This window comes from Lepeophtheirus salmonis, chromosome 2 (assembly GCF_016086655.4).
Source record: "Lepeophtheirus salmonis chromosome 2, UVic_Lsal_1.4, whole genome shotgun sequence".
Lineage (NCBI taxonomy): Eukaryota > Metazoa > Arthropoda > Copepoda > Siphonostomatoida > Caligidae > Lepeophtheirus > Lepeophtheirus salmonis.
The window spans coordinates 7,625,331-7,640,177 of record NC_052132.2 but is presented as its reverse complement, the minus strand read 5'-3'; the positions used below and the strand labels follow the sequence as shown (position 1 = coordinate 7,640,177).

General features: G+C 29.4%; 1 protein-coding gene across 1 annotated transcript in view; it reads left to right on the top strand.

Annotated features, from left to right (window-relative positions):
• The window catches only part of LOC121132523 (nephrin), a 245,875-nt gene that overhangs the window by 186,774 nt on the left and 44,254 nt on the right, over positions 1–14,847 (top strand). Inside the window, exons 3-5 of the mRNA XM_040727942.2 lie at positions 2,560–2,692; positions 2,753–2,961; positions 13,202–13,312. Coding sequence (XP_040583876.2) covers positions 2,560–2,692; positions 2,753–2,961; positions 13,202–13,312 — 453 coding nt within the window. The remainder of the gene's footprint in view (positions 1–2,559; positions 2,693–2,752; positions 2,962–13,201; positions 13,313–14,847) is intronic.

The following is a 14,847-nucleotide window of genomic DNA, read 5'->3' as shown; positions in this document are numbered from 1 at the left end:
TGGACAAAACGTCGACTGTAGAATTTAACATGAAGGGCTCCTCCAAATGGTGTTGGGTTATATCCTATTCAAACATTTCACGCCTAAAACATACCACCACCATTCCTATTTAAACTACCAGTAATGGTGCCACCCAATTCCCTTATACAACCAAAATTTTGGGATTATCGTATCCAAAATGGGATAAAACCAACCGCCACTTTTAAGCAACAACCATGACCCTCTCACAACCCATATTTACTCCCAAATTTTGGGGTTGTTTTCAGAAATGGCGTGGTCCCATTATGCGATGAAATCACCCACCACAATTTTTATTTTACACCACAGGATTATTTAATATCTATTAACGTTATAACTAATTTTGTGGGTTTATCTCATTTTGGGCCCATGGTACCCGAAAACAGTCGCAACTGTCGGGTTGTATACAATTTTCTCACTTTTAGTTTATGTAGAGTTGATGGGGTAGCTGTCTGGAGTGAAATGTCTTAGAAACTGTTTTTCATATTTTGAAATATAATATTTTCCGGTCGACGCTTTCTCCATTCCTCGTTTTATCCGTTCGACGTTCTATCGGTCAATGTTTTGACCTACTCCTTCTTAAAATGACACAAATTTTAAAAGAAGGCCCTTGATCTATATAAATAAGTTCAATTCCTATATTATACCTCATGTGAGTTCATAAACCCGTCAAGACAACTGCTTTAAACCTTGTAAGAGGCAACTTATAAAAATTAATGGCAGGAGCTTAAAGGAAAATACACTTTATCTTTTTTTTTTAAAGAAACCGTGAGAGAACTGATCAAAATGTAAAGTTATCTTATTTCCCTTCCTTTGCCAAAAATTTAAAGTTGTTAAATTAATTCAAATTATGTATGGATCTTGTTGTAGAAAATTTAGCTCATAACTGATATTTATTGTATCTGATGACTGATTTATTGTATCTGATCAACTAATTTGGTTTCTTAAATGGTCTGAGGATTTTAATTTAATTTTGTATTTCTGTTATTCATAAATTTGTAGTAAAATAATTATAATAATATTTGTTTATCCAAAAATTATAAAAATAAGCAAATACCAAACATTTGTAATCATTTTATGTTTGACGTTTCTTACTCAAATTACTTTTAAAATTTTTTATTCATTTCTCCAGAAGGATTATTTGAAAACAATTTAGGTTGATGTAGTTGTAAAAAACTAATTCATCCAATGAACACGGGGCGTCCGCAAGGGGGTGGGCTGGAGTTGCTGGAGGAGCTGTAGTCCCCCCCAACCAAATTAAGGAATTTTTTCCTTTTTACTAGAAAATTTTATATTTGATCTTTTTTTTTTTAAATTCAAATATTTGAAATTTAATTTTTTGTAAATAACTTCAAATTTTTGAAAAATTTCTAAAAATAATTTAATATTTGAAACTTATATTCATAAAAAATTTGATATTTTGTAAATATCTGTAGATTTTTGAAATTTTTTGAGAACATTTGTGACTTTTTTGAAAAAAAATTCCAAAAACCAAGCCCTACCCACTGAAAACATATATATTAATATATAATCCTGCGGACGCCCCTGTGGAAACATCTGTTTATTTAAATGTGGGTCATATAAACTTTTTGGTAGAAAATGGATCTGCATTTCTTTACAAATTTAACTACAGTTAGTCTTAAAATTATATAAGATATATAAACATTACACCGTTTCACAATGCAATCAAAATAGAATTTTTAAAGAAAACAGGTTTTTGTCAGTATTTGGGTAAATTTAGGCACTGTGTAAAAATCGTATTTCTGAAATATTGATATTGAAAGAGCATATTGAAGTTAAAGATTTGGGTTTTATGAGGTATAACTACGAGATTTAAGCGTTTTTGAACCCTTCATATTTATTTTATTTGTCAACTCATTATTAAAATTAACAGATACGTCGACTTAAACTAGATAAATTGTATTTTATAAAAATATGATCAGACAAGTACTTTTACAATTAAAGTTGTTATTATACTTTAAAATATAATATACAAAAAAAAAATATATATATATAATATGTTATTTTAGGTATTATTAAAACTATTTTCTTATATAATTAAAACGTTTTTTCAAGTATTTTTTATTATTTTAGAAATAACAATTTAATGAGACAAAATAAAGACATTTTTTTAAAAATGCCTTTTTTTTAATACTATTCATTTAGTATTCAAATTAATATAAACTCATGTTAAATTAAAATTATATTAATAAATGCAATAAAATAATATACTTGCTAAATATATATTCAATTTCATATGAAAGGGAATATAATTTTTCTACTAGAGAAGAAACTAACTAAATACAATTTTAATAACGAAACAAAATATTAAATAAACATTAATCTAAAATTATTATTATTTGTTTATTAAGTAGTTTTTTTTTCTTTTGAAGCTTGATTAAATTGTTTTTGTACTTCAATAAAATGTACATAATAAAATATCCGTCACTTAAATGAACAAAGTTTTATTTGCATTTTATTAAAAATATTTTTCATTAAAATTACTCTGTAATTCATTAATATTTTTTTGTTTGTTCATAGTACCAACCCCAACATTGTCAGCTGTACAAGGAAGCTCTGTTGATCTACCCTGCAATATCACCCCATCTATCTCTTCTGATAAAGTACGTCTGGTTTTATTCTTTCGAAACAACACAAATATACCAATTTACACGTAAGTGGTATAAATGAATTTGTATTAAGTGATCCTGATTTGTATTTATTTATACTCCAGTTATGACACTCGAGGTCAATCTCATTTAGAATCTCGACATTGGTCTGACGACACAGTACTTGGAGGAAGGGCTTTCTTTCGGGGCGATCAGGATCCTGCTCGTCTTGTCTTGGATAATGTTCGAGGCGACGATGCTGGAATGTATCGCTGTAGAGTTGACTTTTATTCTGCTCCAACAAAGATATATATGATGAATTTGGACGTTGTAGGTATGAAAATATATCATTTTATATACCCCAAAGTTTGCATGTCTGTGGAGAACTCATTAAAAAAAAATGTGTGTAGCTATAGCTCAGCGCGTCATTAAAAAAACCGGTATATATAATTAATAAAAATGAATAGAGGAGTCTTTAAATGAGGTTTAGCAACGAGTGTGTGTAGCTAAAGCTCAGTGCGTCATAATCAAAAAGAAAAGAAAAGAAAGTACATATCTAAGTATTGGGCTTAATTTTTAAATAGACTTTATTTTCAGTTTGTAGCCACCTTCAAAAGACAGCTCTAAATATTTAATTGTAATCTGTTCTTTAGTTTGTGAGTTATTGTACTAAGTGTGAGGCTATTTTTGTTATTTCCAAAACAATATACATAGAATTTCTTATTTAAATTTTACACTGCTTCTTTATTAGAAAAAATACAATTCAACCCATGCAATGGCTTTAAAAGTGTTGAGGGGATTCCACTCCATACAGCAGATAAATAGATAACAATTTAAAAAGAACCAATGTTGAACGGAAAATAAACAATATGTTTTCTTTATTTAATCCCGGACTTTTCGGCCCATGTGTCCCTAATAACTACGAACAAACAATGCCGGGTACTCTTTCAAATTATATTATAAATTGAATGGGTTTTTTGGAGAACGCGAGAAGAATGTGTGACGATAACATACATATACTGCGTTAAACACCAACCTAATATAAGCTATCAGTTATTTAAAAAAAGTAGTTTTTCATTTTTATTTTCAAAGCTTATATTTTTTTTAACGTTTTGCCCATATTTGATTATATGTAATATATATTTAAAGAAAGACGTATGCTTTTATGTTGTATCTGACTCATTGATCCTTTCTACTTGACTTTCCATCTCACTCCTATCTCCTTATACTTTTAGTATATAAATATTTACAGGGTGTCGCATATTTATTGTCGTTTTTTTATGTTCATGTTAAACGCTTATTTTTAACAAAAATTAGAAGTCGTTGGTAGCTCTCAAATTTTAAATGACAATAACTTGGGAAGATAAACATTAACTCGAGAGGTTTCTTTAGAAATACTACACGACTCACTTATTTCACTATTTCACAATGTTCATAACCCTAGCCACCTCAACTTCAGCATCCAGAAGATCTGGCATGCGCCGCCTTTTGGCTTTTGGCTTACTCATGATGACAAGATGAAGAAATGTTTTTTATAGTTTATTATGCTATAAGGAATTGCAGCTAGATTGTGAAATAATATTTACTAAACCTTCCTATATCAATGAGAAAATTATCATTAATTAACAGGTTGTTAATCTGCCAAACCCTAAATATCAAATGTTCCAATTTGAATAAAGATATAGGTGAAAACACATCCAAGACAGAAATGAGGCGATTTGATCGTAGTGCAATATAAAAATTTAAAGACTGCCGTCATCGTAAAACTAAATATCCGTTCCTACCAACAGATGAGGAAGAGCAGAAATACGCTGTCAGCCTTTCGAGAAGGATCATAAAAGAAGATCCAACAATGTCCATGAGAATTATGGGAAGACACATTTTGTTTTGAAGTCGAAAATTGGACAACGCCCAAATAGCTTTGATTGAGTTTGCATGTACGACTCCTGAGGGAAATGTGGACATAAACTCATATTCCAAAAGGGGCATATAATGCTGGTCCCTCGTTAAATTCTCTAAAATTTCTTTAGTATTGACTACTAAGTTTACATGTAGTGTATTTACCTATTTCTGGCATGGGACAAAACATGCAACTCATGTAATGGTTATGGGATTATGTCTTTGGCTAGAACGAAGATATCCCCTATTTGGTCATTGTACTAGGGTCAAATCAACTATATGTTGTCTTTCTTCAAAGGCTCAAGGGAAATTACAAAAGTTTTGAGCTATCTTTAGAGTGGAAGATGCCGGTAAAGAAATCCATTAATCCAATAGAGGTCAGGACATGTATGTTAAATGTATAACGTTGATGCTACAATAAACCCCTTAGTAAACATATAGCATTACAATACCATTTTTCTATATTTAAGAAGACAATTGAAGTCCAACACCCAATTATGTCATTCAGATTCAGATTATTGTCGATTTCGGTAGATATAATTGTTAAGAAATAGTATTAAATCCACACACTTGAGCCTTTTATTGTATATCAGAAAAGAAGAAACCCCAAAACAAGTATGCATTATGGTGTATTTCAAGTGTAAACTTCTGATTGGAGCAGAAAAGTGGTTTACATCTTGTAAATTATTCTCTACCTTGGGAGTTGAAACTAGATTTTATAAATACAAACGTAAATGTGGTAAATGTCCTTTTTGTAAAGGGTGATTCAAAACGAGCGGTTTTTTCCAGTGATAATTTTTTGACAGGCGTGCGTGTGTTCTGTCAAATTCATACGTCATTTTTACTCAGTCTTGTTTTACAATACTTCATGGAAAGATATACGCCACAACAACGTATACAAATTGTTCAATTGTACTATGAAAATCAGCGTTCTGTGAAAGAAGTTTTTTGCAAATTACGCCCAACTTATGGTCCACATAATCGACCTTCAGAATCCACAATTTGCAGAATAATCGAAAAATTTGAAGGGGCAGCAACTTAATGGGATGTCCCGTCGTCTGGTAGGCCACGTACAGCTCGCAGTGTAGAAAATATTGTGGGTGTAGCCGAGAGTTTAGCCGAACACATTACCGTCAACGGCGAATGTTATGGCGCCATGGTAACATACTTTTTGGTACCTCTAATTGAAGCACATGGTCTCCACGATATTTGGTTCCAAAAAGACTTGCCACACAGAGCGCGTAACAATGGACTTATTGGGACATCATTTTGGTGAGCAATTAATTTCACGTTTTGGCCCGGTGAAATGGCCACCAAGATCGTGTGATATCACACCTTTGGACTTTTTTCTTTTGTAAAAGCAAAAGTCTATGTGGATAAACCAGCGACGATTGAAGCACTGGAAGCAAATATTGAGCGAGTTATTCGTGATATTCCGGTCACAATGCTCAAACACGTCATCGAAAATTGGCCCAAAAGATTGGACCATTTAAAGTCAGTTGTGGCCAACATATGAATGGGATTATTTTCTAGAAATAATTGTAAAGGATTGTTTTTTCGGTTCATAATAAAATGACCATCATATAATATTTTATGTGTTTTATTTCTACAATCCAAAAAATCCTAGTATTGAATCACCCTGTACTATTTTTCCATTTTTAAATAACTCTTTTGGTTGCAAGCTCCAAAGGGACGATTGTTTGACATTTCTTAGAGCGGCGGACAGTCAAAAAGTTAATGTAATCCTTACTGAGACACACTATATTTTATAACCCCTAAGGTCAAAGAGAAGGTTTTAAAATATTTATCACTTTACCTTTAGAAAATCCTTCATTATGACATAATAAAAGCTAATAAAAAAATATATGTTGTCCTTCCTGTATTAGTATCGCCATTTTATGTTTATCGGGAAATGTGAAATATTATTTGAAGATTGAAAGCCTAAGAAATTCAATCGTTTTACGGCTTTTTAGAAATTGCCTTAAATATGCATTTAATTTCAACTTCACAAACGGTAAATGAATATGAGTCACCCTGTATATTGTATACTGTACACTATAATGAGTCAAATTACAAGATACTGTATCCTTGTGTGTGTGTCCACGTATATTATTTTGATATATTGGAAAGGGGTGAAGAGGTATAGAGGAATAGAGAGTGTGTGAAAGTAATGGTCCTATACATCAATCTTGTATGAAGTCTCTTTTGATTTATAACATCTTACACACACCTACTCTCAACTTTCTCCCCCCTCCCCTCCTTCTGTCTTTATAATCCTTAATGCACCCCCTGATTATATAATGGCTCATATGAAAGTATATAGGTACATACATACATATATCATATCTTCTATAAAGATGAGAATTATAATTATGATAGGGAACTCGATGTATTTGATCATTCCACAGGAGATTTTTAATCATATCTTTATGTTAGAATGGTAAAAATGATAGTTAAGAATCATGTTTCAACATAGTCTGTTGTAAATATATTGTCAAAAAAATGATTGTTGATACATACTAATACACTAAACGAATGGTTTCATCATAGATAAATGAATACATAGGCGCGAGAAAAGGATTTAAAATGCTGTTTGGCATAGTAAAGCAGTAGTAAATTCAAATCTTCAGTCTGCAGCAATGAGATTTAGCTATTGTAATGTGTAGAAAGAAATATTCAGTAATAACAGGTGTAGTACAAATAAATACATTATTCTTCCAATAAATTGGTTTAGTAATGTGTATCTGTTGTTGTAAAAGTGCGATTTATTTACTCAACTGGGCCAACCATGATTATTTAACCATCTCTTATATGCAAATTTTGAGAAGTCAAGAATCATTGTTTTATAATTTTCCTATGATAAATGCTGTAGAATAAATAATTAGCTGTCGATTACTTAGAAAACAGTACAAGAAGAGGATTGAGATAGCAGCGCTCCTTCGAGCGAAATTGTCCCAGAAGCCATCGAGGAGCAGGCTAGGGCCATGAAGAATTGCTCATAGGAAAATAGAAAAAAACTACTTCGAACTTTTAAAAATTAGCATAATAGGGATGCATAAATAATTACAGTTTGTCCAGTACATGGCGTTAGAAAGATAAGATTTTGCAAAAAAAAAAAAAACATAGCAGACAGTTTTGTCATTGTTTGACTCAGTATTGTATAAACGTACGTCAAGGGTGGACACCAGCAAAAAGAAAATACCCCCTAGTTTAAAGGTATTTTTATTTACAGGCAATAACACAATCCAGGCGACTACAAATATAAACAGTTTTAATGATTACTCTATACAGATACAGCCAGTTATGCAGTATTTGGGGTTAGGGAATTCTGTTTCAGTATATTTTATGTCAAATATGCACCACACTCTGTTAAGGCCAATTAATAGTAAAAAAATATATTTTAAAAAACCATTGAAAATAATGAAATTATTATTACAACACTTTATATCATAGGTTAGGAGTGACAAGAGAATACGTACTTTTATTCAGATATGAACTGGTTTAAAGTTTGCGACAGAACACTAGAACCACTTCATGTTTAATTTTTGTATCCACATTTCCAACAATTTGCCTTCAAGAGCGAGGTGCATCTTTGACATCAAAAATACTGGAATGGAATCCAAGAAACCAAATTACCAGGGGATTGACTATTACACTATCAAGACCATAAGTAATATTTACATTTGCAGTCTCCTGGCTTGCGTTTTCGTCTTGTTCAAAGAAAAACTGGAAAGTAGTGCGTATTTTCTCATTGTGTGTGTCCCTCTTTGACGCTTGCCCAAACAATACTGAGTTAAACAATTACAAAACTGTCGATGAAGTTTCTTATCCTTCTAACACTATCTAGCATACACTGATCAACTTTATACAACGCGAGATACACATGGCTTATGCCATCTATTGCCAAAAATAATAGACTTATCTTACTACGCCTTTTATTTCATCTTTTGAGTATTATAACATCAGTTATATAAGAGGTTAATTGATTTATTTTTTATTATCCTATCCGAGTCAAACCGAGTTGAATATATTTTATCTAGATGGAATTGCCGATTTGTATTAATATTATAAATACATTCAAATATGACGTTATATTACACCTTTTTGTTAGCTGATATATTTCTTCAATTATTCACGTATCTTGCCGTCACTATGTATTTCTTTCTCTAATGGTTTAACTATAAACTAATCTTGGGAAAATACTATTAAACTTTTCTGAGACCGTTATAATTTTAGCTAATTTCTGTTTGAACACGTCTTGTTGTAAAATTTTAAAAATAAAATTTCAGTTAGTGATAGGTTTTCGATCCACGGTCTAAAAATCGGTTCAGAACGTTCTGGAAAAAAAATCATGAATACTAAACCAAAAGTAAAATCAATCTCGGTCAACGTCTAAATATTAAAAAAATCTTTATTTATATTGGCTGCAAATATTAATACGTTATCAGGGTCTGTCTTTGCGTGAGTGACGGTATTTTGATTCTTTTATTTTTAAATTGTAATTAAAAATAATAATTTTACTTTTTTAGAAAATAAATGGTGGGCCTTTCCTTTTTTTTCCAATTTTTTAATGTGCTTTTCAAGAAATTTTTGTGCAAATTTCATGAAATGTCTAGTTTTTACTTTCTTAGAATGATCTGTCTTTTTTATGTAATAACCTTAATTAAATTTCATAAAAGTAGTGATTGATTGAAAATATGTTATGAAACAATTATGTACTTAACTGTTGTTGAATTGAAAATGGAACAAAGTTATATAAATTGAGGCTATAATTTACATCATTTGTAAATAATATTGTATATTGTTGTATCGTTTATTCTGAAGTACGACATGAATGTTAAAATTTGTAAAACTTGAGTTGTGGCTAAGATCCATTCTCATTATGTGAATTGACTACAAGTAATGAAAATACGTACATTTCATAATTATACATTTTTTAAAGTTTTTGACACTTTGGACATATTAAACTTTAACTTCTTAAGAAGGATAACAAAGGCTTTCTTAATTTTCAGTGAACAAACACAATAGATTGAAATCTTTTAAACATGTTAGTTATATACTGCTTTATTTAGGGTATTTTACAAAATTACCGTGCCAATAAAAAACCTGTATGAACATCCAAATATCATTTCAAACCCCAAACTTATGTATAAAAATTGGATCGTTACTTTAAAATGCAATAATCTTTTTGAAAGGTTTTTCTTTTTTTTTATTAATATCGTAACCAAATAGTATTTTGTCCGTCAAAATATCCCCTAATTGCAATTTTTTTAAATAGAAATGAAATATAAGACATAATTATCCGTATATCCTGATATATGTACAAGATACATTCTTTTTAATGCTCAAAAATAGAGTGACAATACTAAATATATGCGTTTTCATGTGACGTCAGCATTAATGATGTCAACTGCGTTTTATTAAATTAAAAACACTCTTTTTTTTTTTCATTTATATTAAATAAAGTAATCAACTATTGAATTTCAAAAATATATCCCTCTAATGGCTTTTTTATATATATCAGGCCCTAATTTGTATCAAAAATATGTTATGACATCTTTACAAGATCTTTTTCATAGTGTATACAATCAATTAGCAATTATATGCCAAGAATAAGATATTTTTCACTTAATTTCCCACTTTCACTGTCCCTAAGTGATGCCCCCAAAAATTGTTTTACAATTGTATCCATTTTAAGAAGTTATTACTTTAATTTCATTCAAAAATCCCTGTTTTTCATTGGTTTTAAGTATGGAATTTTAGACACACTGAATACTCACTCATCCAACATGAGGATAATATAAACAGAGTGATTTTTTGAAAAAAAGAAAAATAATAGATAACCTAAAATTGGACTCCATCCTTTGCAAGAAAAAAAAACCAAGGCAAATAAGTTAATCTTAATGGCTGATTATTCTATGTGTCTAAAGCTCAATTGTTTTATGTAGTGTTCACTGCAGTGTTAAGTTTTCTTCTATTTTTAAAGCCATTTGGTGGAATTTTCTCAAGATTTATGCAAAGTTTGTCCATTTTATACTGTGAAAATATTTATCAATGGCGTGGCCTTGACGTCAGTCAAACCGCTCTGCAACAACACAAATAGTATAAGAGTATATGAACCATTTTTCAATACCCTGTAGTCATTACATACCCTACAACATAAATTATCCTTCTGTTTACTCAAGAAACTAAAACCTGATTTACTTTTTATACGATTAATCAACAGAAAAAAGCTTTCCTTTGTATGGCATTTCATCCCAATATTTCTTATTTTCACTATTGATTCAGTCATTAGAATACTTTGATCAATTTTCTTTCAAAAATTAATGATTTATGCACATTTTTTGTCTTTTTAACATCATCAGATGATAGCATGAAGTTTCATGCCGTTTTTTTGTTTTATTTTTTAATATTCACATTTATCAAACCTAAGAATATTTGTGCACTTAAGTAGGAATATAGCATTAAAACTATAATTTCATTCTGTAAAAAAAACTATTTGACTATGTTTGTTAGCAGATGCAACTATCCTTTGGTAATTTAAGATTCCATTTATGTATTCGCTATAAATTTTATAATGTTTTTATAAAATACAAAAATGTATATAGGTATACTTCAATATAATTAATTCACTTATAAAGTTTACCAAATATCCTAAACCAAAATATGTCCAATTTAATTTTCTCAGATTGACTTTAAATACATACAAACATTCACATTAGATATAATAAAAAAACTTATCTAATATAAGCTTGTTTTTTTTATGGATTTGGTTTTATTTACTTGAAAAAAAAAGACATTTTTATATATAGAATACAAATTGAAATAAAAACTTTGAATAGCGAATACATTAAAAGAGATAAAAATAGCGTAACGTTTAAGTTCTTTTCACTTTTTGAAAATATTAAACATATGAAAGTTCAAAATAGTTACATCTTCATAAATTTATAAAATTGAAAATGCTTGATATGCTTTAAAAGAATTAATTTTTTATGTTGATGAAAAAGTCAAACATAGAAATTGTAAACATTTTTGATATTTAAAAAATGAAGAAATCACAAAATGACATTGTTATCCTTACAACAGAAATAATCATTTAGAAAAAAACAGCTTAGCTCTCATGACGTTTCATAAAATTTGCTATGAACAGTTATGATATGAAAGATATAAACTCATATAAGCTAAGAAATGCTTAAGATTTACAACTCTAATAGGAAGGATAAATATGGTGATTATATTTTTGTTTAATAAAAAATCTGTATATTCATGCATGGATTTCTTAACATCTATATAGACACAAGCCACGTAACCTCGTAAGTAAAACTTTTAAAATAAATAATAAATAATCCTTATATTAAATAACAATTGTAAAAGAGAATAATTAATTCTTGCAAATAATTGATTAATCATGAACGCAGAGCTAGATAGAGACTTATCTGATCTTCCATTGAAAATCCTCATTTGTAATCTAAGTAATCAATCATGGAGTGATGGAACGTTTGGTCAAAGATTTTATCCTAAATTTCATTTTTTGGAGTTGAAACTTGAAAGAGTCCAAAAAAACAATTATCAAATATGATTCAATTCTATCGAAAGAAAGAGCTTATTTTTTAAACAAGATTTCACTTTATTTCTTTTAAATCTAACTTTTAACCGACAATCGCTTTTATTAGTGAGTATGGAGAAGGTATTTTTTATTAAGCCACATCGAAGGAAGGCATTTTTTGAGAAAATATCCTTGGCATACTTATGAAATTCTCAGTTCCTTCGTAGTTCATCATATTTATTTTGAATAGGAGAAGAGCGTCTGTAAACCTGTTTTCATCTATAGATCAATTCACAAAAGTAATTCTTGTCTTACCACTTGAATTTGGATTTTATCTCCATTTTTTAATTCATTAAAAGTGTTTAAAGTAGTGTTACTCATTTGATTTCCTAGATGAGTAAGTACATGTTTGTGGTTCATTTTTCAAGAATTTATTATCAAAGATATCTCTTTCTCCCTGTTCATATATATATATATAGAAAGAAGATATTAGCTTATATGTACCTTTTACCTCAGGAAGTTGATATTTTATTATCATTGAGCTTTTGACCAGATGTTTTACCAGTGTGGCAAAAAGAAAAAACACCAATTAAAGGAATATTTCACATCTAAGAAGAATAATCCCTTTTTATGCATATAAATATGTTTATAATTAATTGACGGTAAAAGAATACAATTATATAATTTATTGAATCAAAACAGTAATACTTATAATAGAGAGGCTATGTGATTTTAAAAGTGAATAATTTATTCAGATGTTATGTAATCCATGGTTCATATAATGTAAATATTTATATGTACATATCTAATTATACTTTAAAACTGACAAGTATTCGAAAAGTTTTAATTATCCTCATTAAAAGTAATATGTAAAAATATCCATGTTTCATAAGGGATATCCCTACATACATACATATATTAAAACTTGTTTTGAAAACTTTAAACTTCTTAAAGTGTATCTAGTGGATTATGTGTTTAATATGTACATATATTTTTGTTTTTTTCAAAATAAGTGAACAATATGAGTAGGTCCATTTAAAATTCAATGAAATTAAAAAAAGAATCTATTTACCCGAATTTGTACTAAAGAAATAATTATTTATGCAAATATTTTTTATTTTCATTTCAGTTCCACCAGAGAAGCCAAGGATATTTGATGAACGAGGACAAGAGGTTCGACTTAAGTTGGGTCCATACAAAATAGGAGATAACCTTAGACTTGTTTGTACTTCATTTGGAGGTAAGTAATATTCATTTAATAAATTCGTATCTTGCCCATCAACACAAAAGCAAGCTAGAAATTATTTCGTAAATCCATCCAAAGAAATGATTAGTATTATTTAACCTTTGGGTCCCTTAAACTAAATAAAGGTTCAAAACTATTGCTAAAATTCTTGGATATTTTAATTAATCCCACAAATTTGAACAAGAAGACTAAAAGTGACTTAAATGTACCTAAGAAATATTGTCCTGTATGGATATATAAAGTAAAACAATTTGAATTTTTGTTTAAGTTGGTTTTTATGTTGATTCATGTCCTCTGTACTTTTTTTCATTGTAAAGCGACTTTATTAAATCTGCATCGAACATTTTCTCATATTTTAATAAATTAATGTACCTTCTATATTTATTGCAAAAAAAAAAAAAGGGAAATACGAAATATACATATTAGTGCGTGGAGTCAAACATAGTTCAACATCCCTGTTTTTTAGTTGTGTCACCACTCTAGGCGGCCATATCCAGTTTTCAAATATATAATTGTTTCAAAATAGAAAACCTGGTTTAGGAAATAGCCTCCACACAGCAATCACTTGGTCAGTGTCCTTGCCTGACCGCTTAATACAGGTTTGATAAAGAATACATATTAGTGCAGGGGGTATCCGGGTTCTGAGTGCCCATGATAACGAGTTTAAGATAAGTCGAAGTTCATAAAAAAAACTCAAGTACATACTTAAGTACTGCAGCTCTGTTGAATGCCTCATTCACAGTTGATATCTTTTGAATAAGGTCAACAAAAAGGACAAATATGTTTAAAGTTAGGAGGAACTATCCAAAACTTTAACAAATGAAGTGTGTGTCAATTATTTATCAACGTAAAATTAAATATACAAAAAATAAAACGTCAGGAAAAACACTTTGGACAAATTATTTATTTAAGGTTAAGTAAGCCATCGGAGTCACCTTCAAATACATTATGTCACCTAAACTGTATATAATCAATATTGTCGTGTCAGTCCTTCTTTACTTTGTTGTGTCAATTACTTTAGTAATTGTTCTATCACTCCTAGTGACCGGTCCTTCAGATTATCAGTAATAGAACTAATTTAAAAAAAAAAGATTGATTTCTTCTATGACCGAACTTTAAAAGTTATAAGACAGATATGCAGGACATAACACTACTGGATCAAGACTGAACTGGACCGGACTTCAGTTCTAAATGAGGATTGATACAACACTAGTCATCATACTCAAAAACAAAAGTCTGTAAGAAAATTTACCCTTTCAATTATAAAAGGTTATCAATTTATCAAAAAATAAATATGAAATAGGTGACACGATATATTTAAATCCCTAGCTACATAAATTTGTAATCACTAATGATGTATGTAGATGAACCGAATATAACAGGAAGAATTATAAAATAGTCAGTTACTACATTGATGATTTGTATATTAATTTTGATATTCTAATACTAGTGATCCATTTAATTTTGTTAAATTTATCAAATATTGAACACTCTAATACATATTATTGGATTTAACTTTTTATAGATTC